General features: G+C 39.8%; 1 protein-coding gene and 1 long non-coding RNA gene across 2 annotated transcripts; both read right to left on the reverse strand.

The window, feature by feature from the left end:
* Positions 1 to 7,852: 7,852 nt before the first annotated feature.
* On the reverse strand, positions 7,853 to 10,455 carry LOC134623961 (uncharacterized). The gene is made up of 4 exons (XM_063468964.1): positions 9,561 to 10,455; positions 9,213 to 9,368; positions 8,630 to 8,722; positions 7,853 to 8,493 (listed from the first exon to the last, which is right to left on the reverse strand). The coding sequence occupies exons 1-4, from the start codon at positions 10,041 to 10,043 to the stop codon at positions 8,182 to 8,184; spliced, it is 1,044 nt and encodes a 347-aa protein (XP_063325034.1). The 5' UTR covers positions 10,044 to 10,455; the 3' UTR covers positions 7,853 to 8,181.
* Positions 10,456 to 13,848: 3,393 nt separating this feature from the next.
* LOC134623970 (uncharacterized) lies at positions 13,849 to 15,136 on the reverse strand. Its single transcript, XR_010093448.1, has 3 exons — positions 15,061 to 15,136; positions 14,055 to 14,111; positions 13,849 to 13,932 (listed from the first exon to the last, which is right to left on the reverse strand). It is a non-coding gene; the product is annotated as an uncharacterized LOC134623970 (long non-coding RNA).
* Between the last annotated feature and the right edge of the window lie 8,200 nt (positions 15,137 to 23,336).

The following is a 23,336-nucleotide window of genomic DNA, read 5'->3' on the forward strand; positions in this document are numbered from 1 at the left end:
AGAAACATTACCTGTGCAAAGTCAACCTAGAAATTTGCAGATAACCAATAACCAAAGTGCAATCTCAGAGAGGCAAACAAGGTAAATGTGTGGCACTTCCCATGAAATAAAGAGACCTTATTGGCCACTTATATCTGTGAGGATGTAAACAGTGCAAGGAGACTATCCACACCTTGTTTTCTCAACTCTGCACATTTGAAGTGAGCCTTTATCTGATAAATGCATTATCATTCGAACTGTTCAATGAGGAAAGTTTAAAAACATAAATAATCTCAGGCTGGTGAAATTCTGTGTCTATTGCAGATCACAGCTCATAATTTTGCAAAGTTTTAAATCCCTCAGGAGGGGAATAAGCTGGGTGGGAGTAGTTTATCCCTCCATCCACAGTAGCATCAGTCACATGCAAACAGCACTAAAGTGCAGGATTCCCCATTTCTGTTTTTTGTCTCTGTAACCATGTAAAGGATGTACCTTTTTGCTCTTAATGTCCCGTTGAGTTTACAGCTCATTCTAAACTAACTGTGCTCATCTACTGAATCAGACAGGAAATGTGCATCGACACTAAAATATAGAGCTAAAAGTTGCCGAAAAGCTGCACGCAGCTGCACATATTGTATTCTTTTATTTTTTCCATTCATTTCATCCACTGTTAAACAGTAAAACTACTGATTAGAGCAAACAGCAAACAACGCAACATCATTCTAACGTAGCAGCTCAGCCTGTTCCTTTTTTCAGAGTTACATTACTGTGGTCACAGAGTTCCTCCTTTTTAAATCAACTGCGGTTACAGCTACATTACCACATGACAATAACATACCAAAGTTATTACTGTCAACTCACAAGCTCATAAAAGTAGCATTTGATACTAAATTGAAACTTATCTGCTGATTTTAAAAAGTGTAAAAGCTGCTTTTCCTCTTCTTCACTTTTTCAGCTTTTTCTGTCTGACTGTACGAAATAAAGAACATCATCCTGCAAAGGCTGCACTGCTGCACTAACAAAGAAAATACTAATACTGATAGAGAGTAGGCCCAAAATGAATGAGTGGAGCCTCTACACACCTTAAACTCCACGCGTATATATCTAATATTTGATGTACTTCATCTTCTTTCTTCCTCCTCCTCTGGAGTCCCTGAAAGTCTATAGAAGTGTGTTGTGAAAAACAATTGTGACATTTTTTCAACTGATTGTTTGCGAATCTGTCTTTTCCTCTAGCTTTCTAGCACCACCAGTAGGTTGAAGTTTCATATGCATTAATGCCTACAACCTTTGAATAGAGGATACCTGCTGTAAATATAAAAATCCAAAGTGGGGTGCGTCAGGATTTTTGGGATCAAGCCGAGTTTAAACTGCACTGTGATGGATTTTTCCACCATCTTATCAAAACAATACATTAATTTAGATACTTAAATTTTCTTCTTCTTCTTCTTTATTTGTCAGACAAAAGGGCAACGTGCTCAGGAAACTAAAGTGTTCCCATAGACGTTCTGGGCAGAACAGAATGCCAACCACAAAAGACATTTGTTGTGTTTTTTTACAAAATATCACCACACAAACTGCATCTTCTACTTCTTCATTCTGCTTTAAAAATAACAGCAGTGTGACCAAATAGAAGCAGAACTGAGACCGAGTAAAAACTTAAACAGAAACTAATAAAAACAACCAAAAGACGAAGTTAAAACAGCAAACTGAAACCGAAATAACATTATTGAAAAGATAAACCACACTGGTTTGTCTGCTGTTGATGACTTCCCAATAAAAATACAACCGATGGGCACACAAACTCAAGCCAGAGACGTTTACTGAACCATCTGCCAGTTTTACTTTGAAACTACTGAGTTTGAGACAATGTGGAGGATAATACGTCATGAAACAGTCCTGCCTGTGTGTGTGCGTTTGTGTAGTCCATCATGAAGCTGCAGAAATGTTAAGTCCGTCTGACTGCTGGGAGGAAACGCTCTGATCCCTCACAGGGGGACGCATCATCATATTTCTTGCAGTGGAGGAAAAGCTTTGTTGGCTCCGTGACTATCGTTGCGATTTATGTTAGCGCGTTATCGCTGACCTTCAGTTCGCCGCCATCAGCTTGCTGCACAGAGGCGTTCAGAGGTCAGGGGTCAGGATAACAGATTAAGCAGAAATGTTGCAACGTGCATTAAATGCGCTTCTTTATCTGAGCTGTAAATTCACTGGGAAGGTGAACGAGAGGCTGGAGCTCTACAGCCGGTGAGAAACGTCAGAGCTCGTGATGCAACTGCAGCCTTGGAAATGTGTTCAGCTCAGCTTGCAGTCACTGAAGCTTTTATCTCGTCTCTAGCTCTGTTTTCAAGGAGCACAAGTCTGCTTTATGTCAATTTTTCACTCATATATATTTACTTTTCATTCATTTTTCTGGTTCTTTTGGTTCCCGTGTTCTAACTTTTCTGTCATTTCAGACCTCGTTACTCCTACGTGCATGCATTTCCTGCCAGCAGAGTCACCTGACCTGCTTATACTCAGCTCATTCACCTGCTTCCACTTCACAAATCAGCCCCTGCAGTGTTTATAGCCCCAGCTTGCCATCCTTCATTTGTCAGCTTTTTTAGCATTGTTGTTTGCCCATTAACTTCATTGCCTGCTGTCTTGTGTTAAAAATGAATGTACTCTGCATGTTAGTGAGCATGAATTTGAAAGTAATGCGTTTCAATGACATTTCATGTCATGAGCACATATTTTTGTAGCGAAAACAGAGAGCACCATGGAAACCAGGAAATCATGTTTTAAATCATGTTTTTTTTAACTACAGTGTTAGCTGTAGTTTTGAAATAAAACTATATCCAGATGACATATTTGTAATTAAAAATGATATGATAAAAACTGTGATGTCAAACTTTGGTGTCCAGCATGAAAGTCAAGACAACTTGCTCGTCTAAAATCCTCCAACCTCCAAAAAACAGACTTTTTGTTTTTCATCAGCACATATGAGAGTGGTGCTCGGGGGCATGAAATGTCATAATGTTGGGAAATTTTTGGTGAGGATCAGAAAAACAGTTGCAAGTTGCTCAGCACCACAGATTAATAGAAGCTGCTGAGATGAGACCAGGTCATGTGTGTATCCTTATTCAAGTAAAGCTAAATGTTTTGTCTTTTGTGTTTTTTTTAATTAATTTTCTTTTTTTAAATATATTTTTGAGCTTATAGTTTGTATTTGATCATCATCAGCTTTCAGCCTTTAGCTGCAAGACATTAAGTTTTGAAATTACATTTAGTATTTCTAGCTTTTGTTTCACTTCCCCTTTTGGCATTGATTGTAAAGTCAAATACCCTGGGGCCTCAGGGGCCAGCTAGCTATTTATGTAAAGGCCTCTAAGCATTAAAACTGTGAGAAAAGAAAGCTGTTCTGGGGTGCTCAATGAATCAGACTCTCTCGATGTTTCAGTCAGTTGCAGCTAATTAATGTACATTTTCTGAGTAGATGTTAGCCAAACTAAAAAATGACTATATGAAGTACTAATGGGTTCATGTGACTCCTACACAGGCCTGGATGAAACATCATGGTGCCACATTTCTGCAAAGATAACCCCTTCTGACACGCTGTACAGCATCAGCTCAGCAACACACACATGCATTTACAGTGTGTGTGTGTTTACATCAAATTTCAGAGAATTTCCTTGCAAAAAAAAAAAAGAGTGAGAAAAAGTGCAATTTTATCTGTAATTTTAAAAAAACAAAAAAAAAACAGGATATACTCAGAAAAAAGTGACAGCGTGATGGTGTTTTTCAGCCGGTTTGTGTTGGAAACTGTAGCGTTGAGCGCTCTGGACACCAGTAGTGAATCAGCACAAAATCTAAAACTCTCAAGAAGCAAGAAGTGGTTTGTGCGACTTCCTCTTTCGGGTTTACCAAGAGAAGTCAGCGAGACACATGATGGACAGACGCGAGATGAAGGAGCAGAAAATAAAAACAACAAACTCTGCAGAGTCCAGCTTGGCAGACACGGATGCCGAATCCTCTTAAGAAGCATGTGGCTGTTTGTCATCGCTGCAAAGTAACACTGAGTTCAGCACAGTGAGTTATATAAGAGCAATATAAGCTGCCGGCAGGCCTCTCAGCCTGCAACACACTGAACACAAGGAGCTGTAAAGAGCTTAATAAACCTCCAGTCAGCGTGAAAAGCTGTTAAAACAATCCTCGACGTCACCAAAGTGAGGTCAGTGCACACAAAGCACCATTAGGACCTCCGACGACCCCCCCCCAGAGACCTGAGGTGGCCTCTCAACCAGCATTTCTGTAACTGCGCACCCTGCAATCACACCCACTTAAACTTGTCCCACTGATGCCGGGACATTCGGTCAGTCACATGTCAGTAATATCTGGATCAGAACCAAAACATCTTGCTGAGTTTATGTTTTGCATCCAGTTCTCTTAGGCCATCTTCCAAACAGCTTCTCTCTGCCTGCCTCACATTAAAAACAAGACTTACTGTGAACACTCTGTATGGAATACCATGTCCAGTTCTGGAATAGTCTACGGCCCCAATAAATTCCAGCAGTTGACCCCTAATCACCCACATTTTCATGTACTTTCCTGTACTGAGGTGATTTTCTAGTTAGTTGTTGAAAGTTTTGATTCTTTTTTTAACAGTTTCACCCAGAAATGTTGTCTTATTTTATGCGTATCGCCAATGATAGCGTGAGATTTCCGTTTTGTATATTTGAAGTGTTAATATGGGAAGTAGTCAGCTTCTAAATAAAGTAAGCTGACGTGTTTTCTAAAGCTGCTGATGCCATTTTCACCACAGCTATCTCTTTAGTTTATTCAGAATTGAGAAAAACATCCAAAGAAAAACCTCTGTGTTCAATTCAATTCAATTTTATTTATATAGCGCCAAATCACAACAGCAGTCGCCTCAAGGCGCTTTATATTGTACAGTAGATCATACAATAATAGATACAGAGAAAAACCCAACAATCATATGATCCCCTATGAGCAAGCACTTTGGCGACAGTGGGAAGGAAAAACTCCCTTTTAACAGGAAGAAACCTCCGGCAGAACCAGGCTCAGGGAGGGGCGGGGCCATCTGCTGTGACCGGTTGGGGTGACAGAAGGAAAACAGGATAAAGACATGCTGTGGAAGAGAGACAGAGATTAATAACAGATATGATTCGATGCAGAGAGGTCTATTAACACATAGTGAGTGAGAAAGGTGACTGGAAAGGAAAAACTCATCATGGGAATCCCCGGCAGCATAACTAAGGGAGGATTCAGGGTCACCTGGTCCAGCCCTAACTATATGCTTTAGCAAAAAGGAAAGTGTTAAGCCTAATTTTAAAAGTAGAGATAGTGTCTGTCTCCTGAATCCAAACTGGAAGCTGGTTCCACAGAAGAGGGGCCTGAGAACTGAAGGCTCTGCCTCCCATTCTACTTTTAAATACTCTAGGAACAACAAGTAAGCCTGCAGTGTGAGAGCAAAGTGCTCTAATAGGGTGATATGGTACTACAAGGTCATTAAGATAAGATGGGGCCTGATTATTTAAGACCTTGTATGTGAGGAGCAGGATTTTGAATTCAACTCTGGATTTAACAGGAAGCCAATGAAGGGAAGCCAAAACAGGAGAAATCTGCTCTCTCTTTCTAGTCCCTGTCAGGACTCTTGCTGCAGCATTTTGGATGAACTGAAGGCTTTTCAGGGAGTTTTTAGGACTTCCTGACCAATGTTCCCTCTAAGCTGCGCGTGTGTGCAATTGCGCACTGCTGGCATGGTCTCTGCGCACAGAAAATCTGCGTTGCGCACAAAAAAAAAATCGAACCTGAGTTGAAATTAAAATTAATACTTTAACAATTCTGTTTTGCAGTGTTAGTCAGTAAGTGACTGGCTGCTCCCGTATAGGATTAGAACGGTGCCACCTTATCCCATAGTCCAACCAATCATACGATTCACATTCGTATATACGCAGCTAATCAACGTTGTCAGGCTATGACAGCGTCCTTATGTACCGACACCGGTGTTTTAGCTAGCAAAGCGGCGTGGCTGATGTGGAGTGAAGCTACGTTAATGACAACGTGTACAACCATTGGAGATGTGAGCAGGACAGACGGAACAACTGACGGAAAAAGTGTGGACTTTATACCAGTTTTTAAATTGTGTTGATAGGCCACGTAAAACCAGAGTTATGATAAAAATATCTGCAATGTTTGTTTTTTCTTCCTGAATACTATCGTTGTTTATATTTACTGCGGGAAGAAATGGTAAAACTGCGTTTTATAAGGAAAACGCTCGAAAGCACTCTCCACCTGTGAGCAAAAACAAAACCAAATAAACCCCAGCCTTTCCTATTGGTCGAAAAATGTACAATGTCGACCAATAAAAAATGATATGGCAACATGGCATTTAGATGTTTAGGAAGGGGGAAGTTTTAGGAGTGACGGCATGTTTTGAGATGTGAGAGATTTGCGACGTTTAGCGCAAATCTTGTGTAGTTAGTGTGTAGTTAGTGTGTAGTGTAGTCAATAGTTTTGTTGTGTGTGTCAGAACAATGAGGCGACTGCTGAATGTTACAGGTGTTACAGGAGTGATACATCTCCTGTTGTCAGGCCTGCAGGTATCAGGCTGTTGTTCTCCTTTATCTCATAGTGGACATAGTGGATTTTAATAAACCATGTAACTTGGATGGATTCGATGCTGGCGTGACCACAGTGCACACGTCTGCTGTTGCTCACAGTGGATCAAGGAGTTTGTGTGTTCGCTCACACACATGAAAAATTAGAGGGAACATTGTTCCTGGTAATAATGAATTACAGTAGTCCAGCCTGGAAGTAATAAATGCATGAACTAGTTTTTCAGGGCCGAGTACAATAACCTCAGTTTGATCTGAATTAAGAAGCAGAAAGTTAGCGGCCATCCAGGTCTTTATGTCTTTAAGACATTCCTGCAGTTTAACTAATTGGTGTGTGTTATCTGGCTTCATGGACAGATAGAGCTGCGTATCATCTGCATAGCAGTGTAAATGTATGCTATGTCTTCTAATGATGCTGCCTAAGGGAAGCATGTATAATGTAAACAGAATTGGTCCTAGCACTGAACCCTGTGGAACATAATAATTAACCTCAGTGGGTGAAGAGGACTCTCCATTTACATGAACAAATTGGAGTCTATTAGATAGATATGATACAAACCACTGCACTCTAAGAAATAAAATGTTGTATTTACTCTACCCAGTTATGTCAACCGGTTCCACACAACTGGGTTAGTTAAATATAAAATGTATGATACATTTAATTTGAACAAGAAATTTTAAGTATATCTGATAACATTTGGATAATTAAATGCAAATCAAAAGAATCATGTTGTATTAGCTGAATATCATAATGTTGATCTAACTAACCTTGTTGATTTAAATTGAGAGGACTAAATAAAACCTACTCAACCAAAACAAGCTCTACTTACTTTAAGAAATAACATGTTGTATTTACTCCACCCAGTTATGTCAACCGGTTCCACACAACTGGGTTAGTGAAATGTAAAATGTATGACACATTTAATTTGAACAAGAAATTTTAAGTACATCTGATAAATCTACTCAACCAAAACATGCTCTACTGAAACTATAGGATTAAATCACTTTAACAGAATTGCAACTTACTCTATTTAAGTTTGTAAATTAAATAAATCGAACACAAGTTTGTTCAGTTAACCTAACTTTAATAACACTGTGTAAAACTTGTGTGTAAACACTTTGAGTAATTCAAATGCTTTTAGATCTTTTTTCATAAACAATCTTTACATATATTCAAGTGCATTATAAGTGCAGAAAGACAAGATACATAAATGATTAAAACTGGGAAGTGTTGTGATTCCAACATTTTTAACATTAACATGACTTATTTTAAACTTGACTGGGCTACAATGAAAATCCCACAATACAGCCCTGCAAACAGCAGGTAGAAATTACTTTAGTGTCATTTTTGTCCATATTTAGAAAAATAACCTTTGCTGCAAAACTTAAACTGAAGTCCAAAGTTAGGAGCAGTCTTTTTCAGTGTAGTTGGATGTTGGTAAAGATTCAAGAACAAAGAACGCAGAAAAGTGAAAGGCTTGCAGAAGTTCTTGCAGCAATTCAAACTGAACAGTTTATGAAGTGCAAGGAGAAGGGTTCGAGAACCTTAAAGTTCAGTGTCCTCTATAGTTCAGTGCAGGCTGTTTCACTCAAGCAGTTTGTTTTTCAGAACCTGCACCTTCATGGATAGGTTGTTCCCATCCAACTCCATCAGCACCTTCTGAAGAAATTCAAATGTGTATTTCAGGTGCTTTGGGTAGCTCAGATTTAGACTGTAGATTAGTCCAAGCAGGAGGGCACAACCCTTTGCCACATCACTAAGAGCTTGCAGCACAGTGCATCCTATGATGACACCAATGTCCTCAGGTGTATCTGCAGAGTCTGCTCCTTCATGTCTGACAACATAGACTCCCAAAGTCAGCTGCTCCGTTTCTCTGCTTGCACCAAGATCCACATCCTTTAAATAAAAAGAAAAGAAAAATATAAGTTAACTGCATACAAACATATGGACAAGTAAGTCCACCTTCCATTTCCTATCCCAAATTTAAAAAAAAAAAAGGAAAATAACTGATCGTTTTCCTTTTTTAACTTACCAAGAATTCCTTGAACAGGTCATCTGGCTTTTCATTTAAGTAGACACAGACAGCTTTCAGAATGCATTCCCGTCGAACATCAACGCTGGGATTCTGGTGGAGATAAGAACTCAATATGAGGGAAGTTTCTTATTTTGGTTCCTTTCAACCTCTTTACAAAACAAAGTCAAAAATATTAACACATAATCCAGATAAGTGATTAAGCATTAAGCATTTTTGACATTACGTGAAAGCTTTAATTTTTGCTTTAATCAATTCTAGAATTTCTGATTAATGACAGACACAGAAGTTGAAGAAGCATTCAAATAATTTCAGAGCTCAATCAAGGTCAACTAAAACCTTGCACGATACATGCACGATCTGATATCGTCGTGTTGGTGTTGTTCCCAGATCATCATACTAAATGTTGTTCTATGTCCTTGCAACATTGGAATTCCATAAATGAAGGAATGGCTTGGCGCGCAAAAGAATAACGTCACAACAATGTGATTGGTCACTTGCAATGTTAAACCTGGAACAACATTTTCATGATGATCTTGGAACAACACCAACACGACGATATCAGATCATCCAAAATACATACCCCATCCATGGCTGCCAAGATTAAGTTGATATTGCGTTTAGCTGTCCCCCCCTTCTTTTTGAACACTCTAAGAAGGTGGTCAGCATAGCTGTCCAGCTTGGACATGAAAGTCGACAACAAAGGGACCATGGTGATGCGGGTGAACTCTGCAACAACCTGAAACATATTAAAAATTACAACTAGAGAGCATTCTCTATTAATTTTATTAGAGGCCACATGCAAGAATGTTACAACTTTCAGTCAAACATTTTGTATCTTTTAAAATTAACAATTTACAGTACTTTGTTCTTCTTCAAATACAAGTTCTTATGAAAATGACTTGCAATAAAAAAAGTTGGTAAGAATTACCTCAGTCTCTGAAAACAGGGCAGGCCATCTGTTTTTGACCTCTGCAATGAATGGCATGTCTTTGATGATTTCCTGTCTTCGGTAGGCAAAGGTTTTTTCCATTTTTCTTTTTATTAGTTGATCATTATTCTTCTTTTTGACCTCTAGTAGAAGAGCTTTCCTTTCTTCCTCAAGGCTCTCTTTAGTTTCACCTGGTGGATAATCCGGACAGAAGTTGACTTCTGCCTTCCGTGGCTTCTTCACCTGGTTGGGACCTGGACCCATGCCACTTCTCTTTTCTTTCACTGAATTAATGGTCAGCTCTTGGCAGCCGATGTTCCTTAGTCTGGTTCGATAGTTTGCCATTTTGTATTTCAGGCTGATTTTCCATCCATAATAGCCAGTGACTGAACCTTGCTCCTTTAAGCATGGATATTTTGTTATCAGGGCCTCCGCTACATTATCAAATTCTGCGCTGGAAGGATAGATTTTGTATTTGGCCATTTCTGATGCCAAACTTTGCAATATATCAGATTTGAGTTTGGTACTTGGATGCAGAAGAGTACCATTGTTAAGGAAGGCTTGGTTTCCTTGTTCTAACTGAAACTGCACCTCATAACTAAACTCGGGTATTTGGAATTTCAAGGGCCATGGTTGTGATCTCAGTGAAGAATCTGAGGAGGTAGATTCAGCAGAAGAAAGAATGTCTGTATCAGCTAGTGAACATGGGGTGGAACAGTCATCTCTTTCCCGGGGTGTGGCATTGAGAGAGACTTCATCCGACTCAACTGGCAAGTAAACAACTTTAACTGTGGACTTGTCTTTGATTTCTGAAGGCAGTGTCAAGTTCACAAACTCGTTATCAAATTCAATGTCTCTGTACTGAAGCCTGAAGTTTCCAGTCAAACCAAACTGCCTTCTAATTTCTTCCTTGAGGTACTCTAGTGAACTGGGTATCCCATTGGGAAGAGATAATTTCGATGCGTTGTCCTCTCCAAGAATGATTCTTAAAGTTGCAGCCATCTTGTTTTCATTCTGGAAAACAAAACAAAAAAAACTAAACATTTCATTCTTTTCATTTTGGTGGATTTTTTTTGCAACTTTATTATATGTTAATATTTCTTAATGAAAACCAATCTAAAATTTAATTTTTAAGCCTAGTTTATACTTCTTCGTCAGTGTGGGCAAGGAGACGTGCCGTGTCATTTTACGCAAGGCAAGCACCCTGTAGCAGACTCGCAAGGACGGACAGAGACACGCCCAAGTTTTTAGATAAATGTCAAACACCATGGACAGTGCAAGCCTGTGATTGGTCAGCAAACTACTTCAATTCAGGAAAGTCACTCTTCCGGTTTTCTCACAAAACCAGTGATTTAAGAGGTAAAGAGAGAGTAAATAGCAGAGTTCTACCATGGAGCACATTGAAGAACATCTAGCTGATGAAGTCTGATGATACAAGCTTTAAACAATTGGTCCCGGAAGGATTAAAAGATAGCGAGTCACATGGGTTGTGCCAGTCTCAAGAAGCAATGCACCACCTTGCTGTCCTGGCAAATTGCTTTGAAACAGTCACAAAGCAGCGGAGAAGTTTGAAAGGTTCAAAGCTCCATCAGTCTGCCTGAGTGTATGTATTGGTCTCCTGGTAGAGAAGTATAAACTAGGCCTTGTGTTATTCTAAATGTGTCAAAGATCTGAAGTCACTACTAAGAAAAAATTAAACTTACCAGCAACATGTACAAATCTTTTTAAGGTTACCATTCGTAGTGATCCAACTTTGTATTCAGCCAATGGATAGTGGTCAGCAAGTTCCTTCTGAACAACTGCTGCGAACTCTCTTGTTGGATGCAACTCAAAGGCTCGATAATGTTCTCTATAATAGGAGTTGAGTTTTTTAACAATAAAAGTCAACTCGTCTTTAATAATGCACAACTGCATTATTTCTGAAAATCCTGGAAGACCACCACAGGATCCATGTACAACTATCATGCCCTTTTTATATCTGATACCATTGACAGTGACACTTTGGGCCAGGTTTATTTCAGAGATTTCTGGGTGCTTCTGTACAAGCGAGTTCACAACATCATCATGAAGGATATCAATTGACACTCTTGAGGTTTGCAAAACTTCCAATGAAGACTTCTCATTGTCAGGGCGAAGCAAATTATAAGCAACCATTAGCTGATGCTTGTTTGCCAGTGTAAATGTTACATTTCTGAAATTATGTATGTGCCTAACAACCTGCTTAAAAAAGCTATGTTTGGCCTCGAACCGCATAGTCCATAATGATACAAGAGGACCAAAACATTTAATCATTTCAGGATAGTGCTCCAGAAAATGATGTTTTGGCAACAACTTTTGATCAGGAAAGAGTGCTTGGTAGCATTTACGATGATCTGAGATTGTGCATTCCAGATATGCAATAGATTCCAAAGTATGAACATTTGCCACAACCAAATCTGCAATATCTTTCAAATACAATATCACCTGCCATGCAGGTTCATCAATAGGAACAAGTTTTCCAACAATTAGTGGAAGTAATCGAAGAAGACACCAATTTTCATGTGCATTCCCACCAATTGTGTGCTTCTGCTGCAGGTTTTTGGGTAACACATGAGGACGGTTAGTTTTATCCCCACATTTGTAGGGAAAAGACAGTATGAGATTATTCAGATGTTGAAGAGTAAATAACTTTTTAGATATTAGCACTGCAATGCACTTTGCCAGTTCAACAGGAACTATGCCTTCGAATAGGTCGTGGACAGTGTCAGGTGGGTATCCACTTATCACATTAAAGTGAGATAAGCTCTTAGTTAAAACACATCCTGTCCTTACACCAAAGCAGCTTACCCCTTTTTCCTCACAGGTTTTAATGTGCAACTGATGAACCTCCTTCGTCCTGCGGTCAAAGGCTCCTGATTTCACTTCGAGCTTCTGGATGTCTGAAAGCTGAGCTGTACAAAAGCGGCAAAAATATTTTCCTGAGAAACTCTCAATAAATCCAGCTAGGCCATGAGCCCCAAGATTATCAGCTATAACGCACTGAACTGTCCCTTTAATGAATGACCCAAGCTGTGGAATAAAAACACCTTCCTGCTCTAAAGTTACTAGGTCATGCAACAGTGGCTCAAAAAGTTTTTGATAGCCGTATTCTTTGACAAAATCCACTTTGCACAACAGTGCTAAATAGATTGATGAAAGGGCTGAGCTGCTACCAGGGGGCAAGTTACCAAAAGTCCAGTATACAGCACAAAGCTTGTGTTTCTTGCGTGATGTTCCCAATGGATTGCAAACTTCAAAATCATCTACATATAAACACAGAGAGATCCGTAAAACTTCACTAGAAAAAAAAGGATTTATTTTGTAATATTCACCATCTTGAAAACAAGTGTATTGGTTATTACTTTCAAGGCAGGTTGTGTAGTTGTCAACAAGCTTATCAATTATATCTTTACGGCAAAGTAACTGATGTAAAGACTTCAGCAGGGGAACATACTGAAAAGTCTTATTGGAATATGCTTCAAGTTTATACTCAACAGGTTCCACAACTTCAAAATATTCTTTATAATATTGTTTACGTTTAAATGAGGTGGAAAGCGGACCACCCTTCGCTATAGCTTTCACCACAGGATTATTTGCATTAATGGCAAGGTTAACTTCATTAATTATTTGAAAGTCAGCCTGAACTTCGTGCCTCCTGAATACCTCAACAGCGGTTGTGTTTGAAATGGGCACTACAGCGGAAGTAAAAATGAAGTGTAATTCTTCCAACAATTCATCAATGGCAGAGCTGGGTACATGTGAAAAAATCTCTAATTTGAGCAAGACAGCAGCAAATTTCCTAATTATGGTTTCCTGCAAGTTCTCATTTTCAGCTTCAACAAAACTAGGACCACTGGAGTTAGAGTGATTTTCTCTATCATCTGTTAAGTGTTCCTCAGATAGCTGATCTTCATTTACAAACCCTTTCAAAACTTCAGGTTTAAAGTCTTTTTCTGTGCAATTTCCATGTTTTCTATTCTTATGCGATTTGAAAGTACCATATATATTAGTTTGAAATGAACAGTTTTGAAAGATACAAGTGACTGTCTCAAAACACTTAAGATGGTTGTTTATATGGGAGAAATACTCTTTAACTGATATCAGTTCGCTTCCAGGACACAAGGAGCATGTAAAGATAACTGTTTCTCCTGATCTACTTGAAGAATCAATATGACATCGACTCAAATGTGTTTTGAGAGCATTCCATGTTTTAAATGAACAAGGGCATTCATAGTATGTGCATGGATATGAGTGTCTTTGACCATAATGGCCATGCTTTAATCTGTAATGCTTTAGTAATTGGTACCTTGTCAAAACACTTTCAGCACACTGTCTGCACTTCCACATTTAAAACCTAGAAAAAAAAAAGAAAAAAAATGAAGTTTGTTAGTCATCATCAATAACTGATTTTTTTTTAAAGAGCATAGATTTGTTTATCTATTTTGTACATGTTCCATTGATACCTCAAATACTTACAACCACATCTGAGCCACTTTTGTTGCATCTATTGGGAGACAGAACTAGCTAACCAACCTAAAATGAAAAGGGAACACACAAATTGTTACTTTGATGAGCAATGGAAACTGATACAAGGAGTTAAATGCATTATATATAACAGTATTACACATTATTCTGCACTTCAATGACAACAGATGAACGCATGTCTTATACTTTACAAATCAAAGTGTTAATCGCTCAAATCCCCGAGTTTGACACTAAACCAGAAATCAACATGGAGTCGAATTCTTTCAAACAATGTAGCAACTTAATTGATCCATGTTTCTAAAACACACTATACATACATTTCATTCTTCAAACTACAGGATCGCTGGCGCTCCCGGCGGTCATTACTGATGTCAGGCAGCAGGTGCGGTAGATGTTGGGAGTAATTTTAAAACTATCAGTCTTAGTAGGCAAGTCTCACCTTAACAGGAATCGCAAAAGATTTTGGAAAATTATACCGAAGCGGGTTCAGCAATATTTGTTAAATGTCTTCATACTTCTAACACGTGAGAGAGGTATACAAGCTAGAGCAGCGGTCCCCAACCTTTTTTGCGCCACGGACCGGTTTATTGCTGACAATATTTTCACGGGCCGGCCTTTAAGGTGTCGTGGATAAATACAACACAATAAAACTAGTACCGTTACCGAAAAATGAAGATTTATTCATAACACACGTGAAAAGACCCAGGAAAACCAAGTTAACGATAAAAACGGTAACAAAATAACGCTGAAAACCGATAAAAACCCTGAAAACCATACATTTCACACCTGAGCCTCAACTCTCACGGTCCGGTACCAAACGACTTACGGACCGGTACCGGTCCGAGGCACGGGGGTTGGAGACCGCTAAGCTAGAGTGTTAAAAAATTTACCAGGCATCATTTTTTTTTAAAAATGCAAAAGTATTCCCGAAATTGTCAGATGTTTATCAGTTAGTATACATTAATCAAATTTGTCATCCTTAAATTGTTGTACTTACCAAATAATCCTCAGATGGCGATGGATTCTATCCAGGATGCTAAGCACATGCAAGTCTCAGTTGAAAATGGCGGATGATCAAACTTCCACACTACACATGTGCAAACTCAGAAGTACGGAGAGCCTATTAGGACAATCCTCTTTAAATTAAAGTGCTCTTCATTTTAAATGAACTTTTTACGTTGGATTTAATTTACTGAATTTTGTTGTATTGAAATATTGTGTTGTTAATTAAATTCAAAACAACATACTTGTGTTTAAAGTTAAAAATCAATTGGTGGCATTAGTTTTAACATAAAACATTTACATAATGCTAACAACATCAGTGTGTCATTTCTTAGAGTGTGCAGTGCAGTACCTGTAATACCTACAGCATGTTCTAATGGCGCTAATAGGATATTATGGTCAACAGTATCGAACGCTGCACTGAGGTCTAGCAGGACAAGCACAGAGATGAGTCCACTGTCAGAGGCCATAAGAAGATCATTTGTAACCTTCACTAAAGCTGTTTCTGTGCTGTGATGAGCTCTGAAACCTGACTGAAACTCTTCAAATAAGCCATTCCTCTGCAGGTGATCTGTTAGCTGTTTGACAACTACTCTTTCAAGGATGTTTGATATGAAAGGCAGGTTGGAGATTGGCCTATAATTAGCTAAGACAGCTGGGTCTAGAGATGCTTTTTAAGTAAAGGTTTAACTACAGCCACCTTGAAGGCCTGTGGTACATAGCTGATTATTAGAGATAGGTTGATCATATTTAAGACTGAAGAATTAATTAATGGCAGGACTTCTTTGAGCAGTTTTGTAGGAATGGGGTCTAAAAGACACGTTGATGGTTTGGAGGAATTAATTATTGAAGTTAACTCAGAAAGATCAAATGGAGAAAAAGAGTCTAAATGAATATCAATGGTACTGAAAGTAGCTGTAGATAATATTACATCTGTGGGATGATTATTGGTAATTTTTTCTTTAATGATTGAAATTTTATTTGTGAAGAAGTTCATGAAGTCATTACTAGTTAACGTTAAAGGGATGGTTGGCTCAACAGAGCTCTGACTGTTTGTCAGCCTGGCTACAGTGCTGAAGAGAAACCTGGGGTTGTTCTTATTTTCTTCAATCAGTGACGAATAGTAAGATGTTCTGGCTTTGCGGAGGGCTTTCTTATAAATCAGCAAACTATTTCCCCAGGCTAAATGATGATCTTCTAAATTTGTGATGATGATCAGACAGCAGAGGGTTTTCAGGAAACACTGTTAAATGTTCAGTTTCTATGCCATATGTTAAAACAAGATCTAGAGTGTGATTAAAGTGGTGGGTGGGTTCTTTTACATTTTGAGAGAAGCCAATTGAGTCTAATAACAGATTAAATGCCATGTTGAGGCTGTCATTTTCAGCATCTACATGGATGTTAAAATCACCCACAATAATTATTTTATCTGAGCTGAGCACTAAATCAGATAAAAAGTCTGAGAAATCAGAGAGAAACTCTGTGTAAGGCCCAGGTGGACGATAGATGATAACAAGTAAGACTGGTTTCTGAGTTTTACAGCTGGGGTGGACGAGGCTAAGCATCAGGCTTTCAAATGAATTAAAAGTCTGTCTGGGTCTTTGGTTGATTAATAGGCTGGTGTGAAAAATTGCTGCCACACCGCCCCCTCGGCCTGTGCTTCGAGGTTTCTGGTAGTTAGAATGACTCGGGGGTGTTGATTCATTTAAACTAACATAATCATCCTGCTGCAACCAGGTTTCTGTAAGGCAGAGTAAATCGATTTGTTGGTCAATTATTAAGTCATGTACTAACACAGACTTGGAGGAGAGAGACCTAATATTTAATAATCCACATTTCACTGTTTTACTCTTTGGTTCAGATGTGGATACTGTATTGTTCTTTCTTTTTGATTTTTTATGTTTAAGTTTTTTATTGCTGGTTTTTAGTTTGTTTTTTGTCTGTTTGGGAGCTGACACCGTCTCTATGGAGATGGGTTTTTGGGGGGGTAGCAGGAGGAGAGAAGCTGCAGAGAGGCGTGTAAGACTGCAACTCTGCTTCCTGGTCCCAACTCTGGATAGTCATATTTTGGGGGTTTTAATAAATTGGTCCATATTTCTGTTGTTTCTGTATTTGTGTTGATAGCAGAGGTCTGAGGTGATTCTGGTTGGAGCTGACATAAAGGCTAGACAAACTGAGATGACGTCTCTTTCTAACTGCTTTGAGATGTGGTTAAACTGGAGATTTGCAACATGAATGTGCAGAAATCGTGATGACAGAATGTCACAGGAGGACTTCTGACTTCTAAGAGTCAGGAGTTAGTACAGTATGCTGTTCTTCATAAGTGTTTACAGCCCCTAGCTCTTCTGCTGTTTAAACACTTGATATGTCGTAAGCCTCGATAAACATGGATACATATGATGTTGTTATCTGAATTTAATTATTTCCACAAGAGACACTGAAGCTTGCTGCAAATCTCTTTTCCCCTGACTAGCACTTGTGCAAGTTTTGCCATGGACTTCAAAGTAGCCCAGAAAACATTACCCTCGGTGGAGACTTAGCCCAAGGACTGCAGCCAAGAACACCCATTTTACCTAAATGAACATGAATTTAGTAAAATAGTGACACGTGACAATATGCCAACATGCCATGGTGCACCGGATTAGATGGGGCTTGACTATTCAAGCTCTTGTATGTGAGGAGAAGGATTTTAAATTTGTTTTAACAGGGTGCCAATGAAAAGCAGTGAGTATGGGAGAAAGTCTGTTCATTTCCAACTGGAGACAGTTACAGTTACAGGAGGAAGCTGGAGTGGAAACTCCAGCAGAACAGCATGAAGGAGGAGTGGAGTGGCACGAAGACCATCACTGGATTCAGGCCATCCAGCAGCAGAGGAGCTGGGGGCGGTGAGGACAGATTCAATGGGTTGATTGTGTTTTTCAACAGATTCAACACTTCAGTAAATGTTCATCCCTCGTACTGACTTACCTGTAGTCAGCCTGCAATCCACAGCCACACCACTCTCTATCCACATTGCACCACTTTGCACCACAGCCTCCTGTAAAAGTCCTGACACCCCTCCCCCACCTTTCACTTTCACTCATGACCAGGCTCAGAGGGTCCCAGTGCTGTGGAACTCGTTGTGCCTCGTTCCTGTACCAAAGACACCAAAGGCCGAGTGGCCCCCAGGATTACAGGCCTGTGGCACTCATCCTCATCCTTGACCCACCTATAGACCCACCTATCAGACCACATCCGGATCACCTTCAGTGCGCGTAGCAAAGCTGAAGACGCCATCATCTACCTGCTCAATCGTGTCTACACCCATCTGGACCAGCCGGTGAGCACTGTGATGGGCATGTTTTTTTTACCTTTGCAGTGCATTCACCACCATCAGGCCGACCCTCCTGGGTGATAAGCTGACAGCAATACAGGTGAATGCATCTCTTGTGTCCTGGATTGTTGATTACCTGACAGGAAGACCACAATATGCGCATCTTCAGCATTGTGTGTCTGACAATGTGATCACCAACACTGGGGCAGCACTTGGGACCGTCCTCTCCCCCTTCCTCTTCACCCTCTACACCACAGACTTCAGCCACTGCACAGAGACCTCCCTCTTCAGACGTTTTATGATGACTCTGGTGGTTGGATGCATCAATGAAGGTGATGAGATGGGGTACCGGGCTGTGGTTGACTCTTTTGTCAAGTGGTGCTAGCAGAATCATCTGCAGCTCAACATGACAAAGACCAAAGAATTGATTGTAGACTTTAGGAGGACCAGGAAACCTGTGACCCCTGCTCTGTACCTTTTCCTCCTTCCTTGTAGGAAACCTAATACTTATCTGTGAAACTGTCTGACCCACTTTAACCCCCATCAAGAACTCCAACTACTGGAACTCGGCTCCAAACAGAGAGGAGGAGCACCGCTTCCTGTTTTTGCTCAAAGGAACTCACCTGAGTATTGCCCAAGCCTGCTAGGAAAGAAAGGGACTCTGTTTACTGTTGGGTAACAGACCAGTCTTACCTGCGTATTGTTCCAGGCTGTGAACCTGACTCAAATACTTACCTGAAAACCTTATCTGAGTTTCAGCAGAAACACACACCTGTGACAGTTAACTGTTGTGTGCTGTCTGAAAGTCTTGTTCATTAAAACTTGTTGATTGTGAGTCCTTCAGTGTTGTTCTGTTCACAGGCCTGTGCTATCCTGAGACAGGCAAAAGACATTTTTCCCCTTAGTTTTAATTAGAAAAAAGGCTTTTTTGTGACTATTTCCTGTTTTAGACTGGGCCAGTCAGAAAAATCTGTCAGTCTTCTGACTAAAAGACTAGCTGTCACGATGAGCTGTCCATCACCAGTCTGTGGGCGGGCACTGACCTGTGACCGCTAACGTGGGTTTGTTTGTTGTAGCAGCATCAGATTGTGCATACTGGTCAGCCCACTCATCTCTCCAGCCTTTGACCTTTAATAAGAACCAAACAGGCACTTTAGAAAACTTTGCAGAACTTGAACACACATTTAGTGACCTTTAAACTGCAACAAAGATTATTTCCATTTTTTTTCTTTGTCTTATGTTCCTCAGTTCTGGAAGAGTCGTCTTGTTCTTTAGTCGAACTACAGTAACAGCAGTAAAATAAATAAGATCTGCTGGTTTGAAAAGTCTTGTACACAGTGAGTAAAATATCAACATTCATCAAACAAAAATCTTACAGGATGTCAAAAATTAATTTGCAAAATTATTAGTAGTCTTTTTTTGCTTGCTATAGACTTAAACATTATATTTTCACTTCTCATTAAATCAAATGCTGATGTTGGAAATGTATTTTAGGGTGTCTGTGAGGAATTTTGAGGTTGTCTCTGTGGAGCTTTTGAGCCTTTTTGTGCTGATTTTGTGTCATTAGGGGTATTTATTTGCCTTTGTGAACTCGTAACTTTAAATAACTTTAAAACACGAAACACCACCAACCTCTTCGTACAGTGATGACTTAATGTGACCAAGGTTTATGCACAATCATGCAGGAACCTTTGCGGGTTCTGGTCGCGGGTTCTGGTGATGTTAATGCATTCATTGTTTACTTTCACTGTGACAGAACAGTTCTTTATAGTCCTACAATGTTGGTGGTCGAGTGAAAGAAGTTAATGTTGGTGCATTTTTGCTGATCCTGACAAACCTTCAGCCACATTTGTCACTGGCAGCAAACATGTGCACAGTGGTTTTGCCACCAGTTTGTCAGCAGTGCTGAAACAAATCTGTACCTGCCTGGTTTTTATTCAGGTTCTCCAGCTTTCAGCTGTTCAGCATGGAACCTGGAGCATTTTATGTCAGACACTAGGGACCCCCTGAAAGATAAAGCAGAGCTGGTTCATTAAAAAATTGTAATAACACTAAAGTTTTTTTCATTTTTACATTTTTCACAGAAATATTTGCAGAAATCGTGCAGTAAGCTGTAAGCATCCTAAACCTGCAGCAGTGGGATTCACAAGCTCACCAAATATTTATTAACTGTGACAACTTAAAAACAAATGAGCTACCATCGCTAAGTCTTTGACCACACTTTAGATTTGCAGTAACATTTTTAAAGGTCAGCTACATCTTTATACAACAAACCTAAAAATTCTGCATGAGTGTGGTAAAAAGTGTAAAGGTGGGAACATCAAAAGGTTTGTCTGACTTCAACCAAAGCATGCAGTTACCTGTGTGGTGGACATCACAGCTCTCGTCCACAGTCAAGCAGAAGAAGTCAAAATAGTTTCCATCAGAAGCTCCGGATTTCCTGCAGTGTCTTCAGTCAGTCTGCTTTGCTGAACAGAGAGCACATACTCAAATGCTTCGTTTTCCTCAGGGCGTATTAGCAAAGACTCCACCAAAGTCCACAAATGGGTTTTTTTTGCAAATTTGTGGGAAATCTCAACAATGATCTTAACAGCTCCATCCCTGCATGAGTAAAGTGTAAAGGTCGATAAACAGTCCTTGTTGCTCTGCATCAGTCAAGTATTTGTATTTGCATGTTTTTGTAACATAAATTCAAACTGTGATCTATAACATGCTAATCTCCCCATCACAAACTAAGTGCACGGTTTAATTCAGTAAATAAATAATTAGAAATTCATGTCTTGTTATGAAATCTGCATCCTACATTCATCTTTCCTTTTCAGTGTGAGCTGACAGCTTTCAGAGCTAGCAAACTCACATCTCTCAAAAACATCAGTTCCAATGCAAATTCTGAATTCTCTTGCACACACACACATACACACACACACACACGCACGCACGCACACGCACAAACAGACACGCACAAAGCAGTGACCCTTCAAAATAAAAGCAAAGAAATTGTATTGTGGTTTTGGTGGCTGAAATTACATTCAACTCAATTCAATTCAACTTCATTTACACAGCGCCAAATCACAAGAAAGGGGGCTTCAGGGTGCTTTATACTGTAAGGTGAACTCTACAATAATACATACAGAGAAAAAACCCAACAATCATATGACCCCCTATGAGCAAGCACTTTGGCGACAGTGGGAAGGAAAAACTCCCTTTTAACAGGAAGAAACCTCCAGCAGAACCAGGCTCAGGGAGGGGCGGGGCCATCTGCTGCGACCGATTGGGGTGAGAGAAGGAAGACAGGATAGAAGACACACTGTGGATTACATGATGAAACTTATTTATGTTAGAATCGTATTTTCCCATCGACCTCATTTGGGACGCCAGGTCTGATTTAGACCTTTTTAAAAGTTGGGAACAACTGAGCAGGATGAAATCATAATGATGTGATATCCAAGGGAGCTTAACAAAACCGCTGTTGCATCACTGACTGTCATCGCTAATATAAACACAGTAACTATCATAAGCTGTATATTAAAGATGGATACAGCCAAGTGGCCTTACTGCCTTGCAGTCTGAAGCAGGGGGTCATTGGTGATGCCTTCAACAATCATTTATGTACAGTCTGTGGTTTTAGTGTGCAGTTTAAGTTTTCAAAAATATAGAAAAAGAAAAAAACTACATTTCTTATAACGCAGATGGATCTGTGTTTAAAGTGTATATGCAATACTCTGTTTCCCGACAGCAGATGTGTTTGCATGTTAGAGTACAGCTCAAGGAGCTTTCTGAGCATGTACTTACATGTTAATGTGCAAACTGGTGATAAAGTTTTCTCGAACGCAGCCAGTTGTTCCAGCTGGTTTGTGTCCCACTGCTGAACAATAAACAAAAAGCCTGTGTGGGTTCAACAGCCTGCAGTTTAGCAGGAATTAAGCGATCAGGTCTCACTCATTCATGCAGGAACCTTTTGTCCCATGATTGTTTGCTTCCTGTTGTGTGCTAGCAGCAGACTTTCAGGAGTCTCGGCTTCGTTGACTCGAGGTCGTCAGCCCAATTTGAACCTGAAAACAGACAAAGAAGAGGAAAGTAAAATATCTGCTGATGGGGAACTGAAGCAGTTATATTTCATTTATAAGTACATCAAAGCGATGTGAGTAATGCTGTGCAGCTCCAGACTTTAAAGGCCCATTTTGATTCAGCTCAGCAATCCATGTAAATTTTTCACTTGCAGGAATCAAGTGAGAACGAAGATTTTAAAAAGTTTTAGGATTCAAAAGAATTTTTCCATCTGCAACAAATCTGTTTATTTATTTATTCAATGTAATGGAATCTATCAGAAGTCAAAAAAGGTGGACAAACCAATATGTCATAGGGAAGAAAATGATTTAAGTGGCTCAGCCACAAACTGCTGCTGCTGGGATCTGCTGGGATTTTTCCACACAACCGTCTCTGGACTTTACAGAGAAAATCTCGTGTCCAGTTCTCTGGGTGAAAATGCCTTGTTGATCCCAGAGGTCAGACGAAAACAGCCCGACTCCTCCGAGCTGATAGGAAGGCATCAGTAACACAAATAATCACCACTTACAACCAATGAATACAAAAGAGCATCTCTGAGCACACAATGCATCAAACATTGAAGCAGGTGGGTTACAGCAGCAAAGGGCCACACTGCTCTCAGCTAAAACCAGGAATCTGAGGCTACGATTAGCACCAGAACTGGACAACAGAGGGATGATAAGTCTCCGTTTCTGCTGCAACATTCAGATGCTGGTGTCAGAATTATCCATAAACAAAATGAAAGCATGGCTCCATCCTGCCTTGTATCAGTAGTTTAGGCTGCTGCTGGTGGTGCAGTGATGTGGGGGATATTTTCTGGGCACTCTTCAGCTTCTTAGTACCAAATGAACATTGTTTCAACTCCACAACCTACCTGAGTATTGTTGCTGAACATGTCCATCCCTTGGTTG

The sequence above is a fragment of the Pelmatolapia mariae genome, linkage group LG1 (assembly GCF_036321145.2).
Source record: "Pelmatolapia mariae isolate MD_Pm_ZW linkage group LG1, Pm_UMD_F_2, whole genome shotgun sequence".
NCBI classification, from domain to species: domain Eukaryota; kingdom Metazoa; phylum Chordata; class Actinopteri; order Cichliformes; family Cichlidae; genus Pelmatolapia; species Pelmatolapia mariae.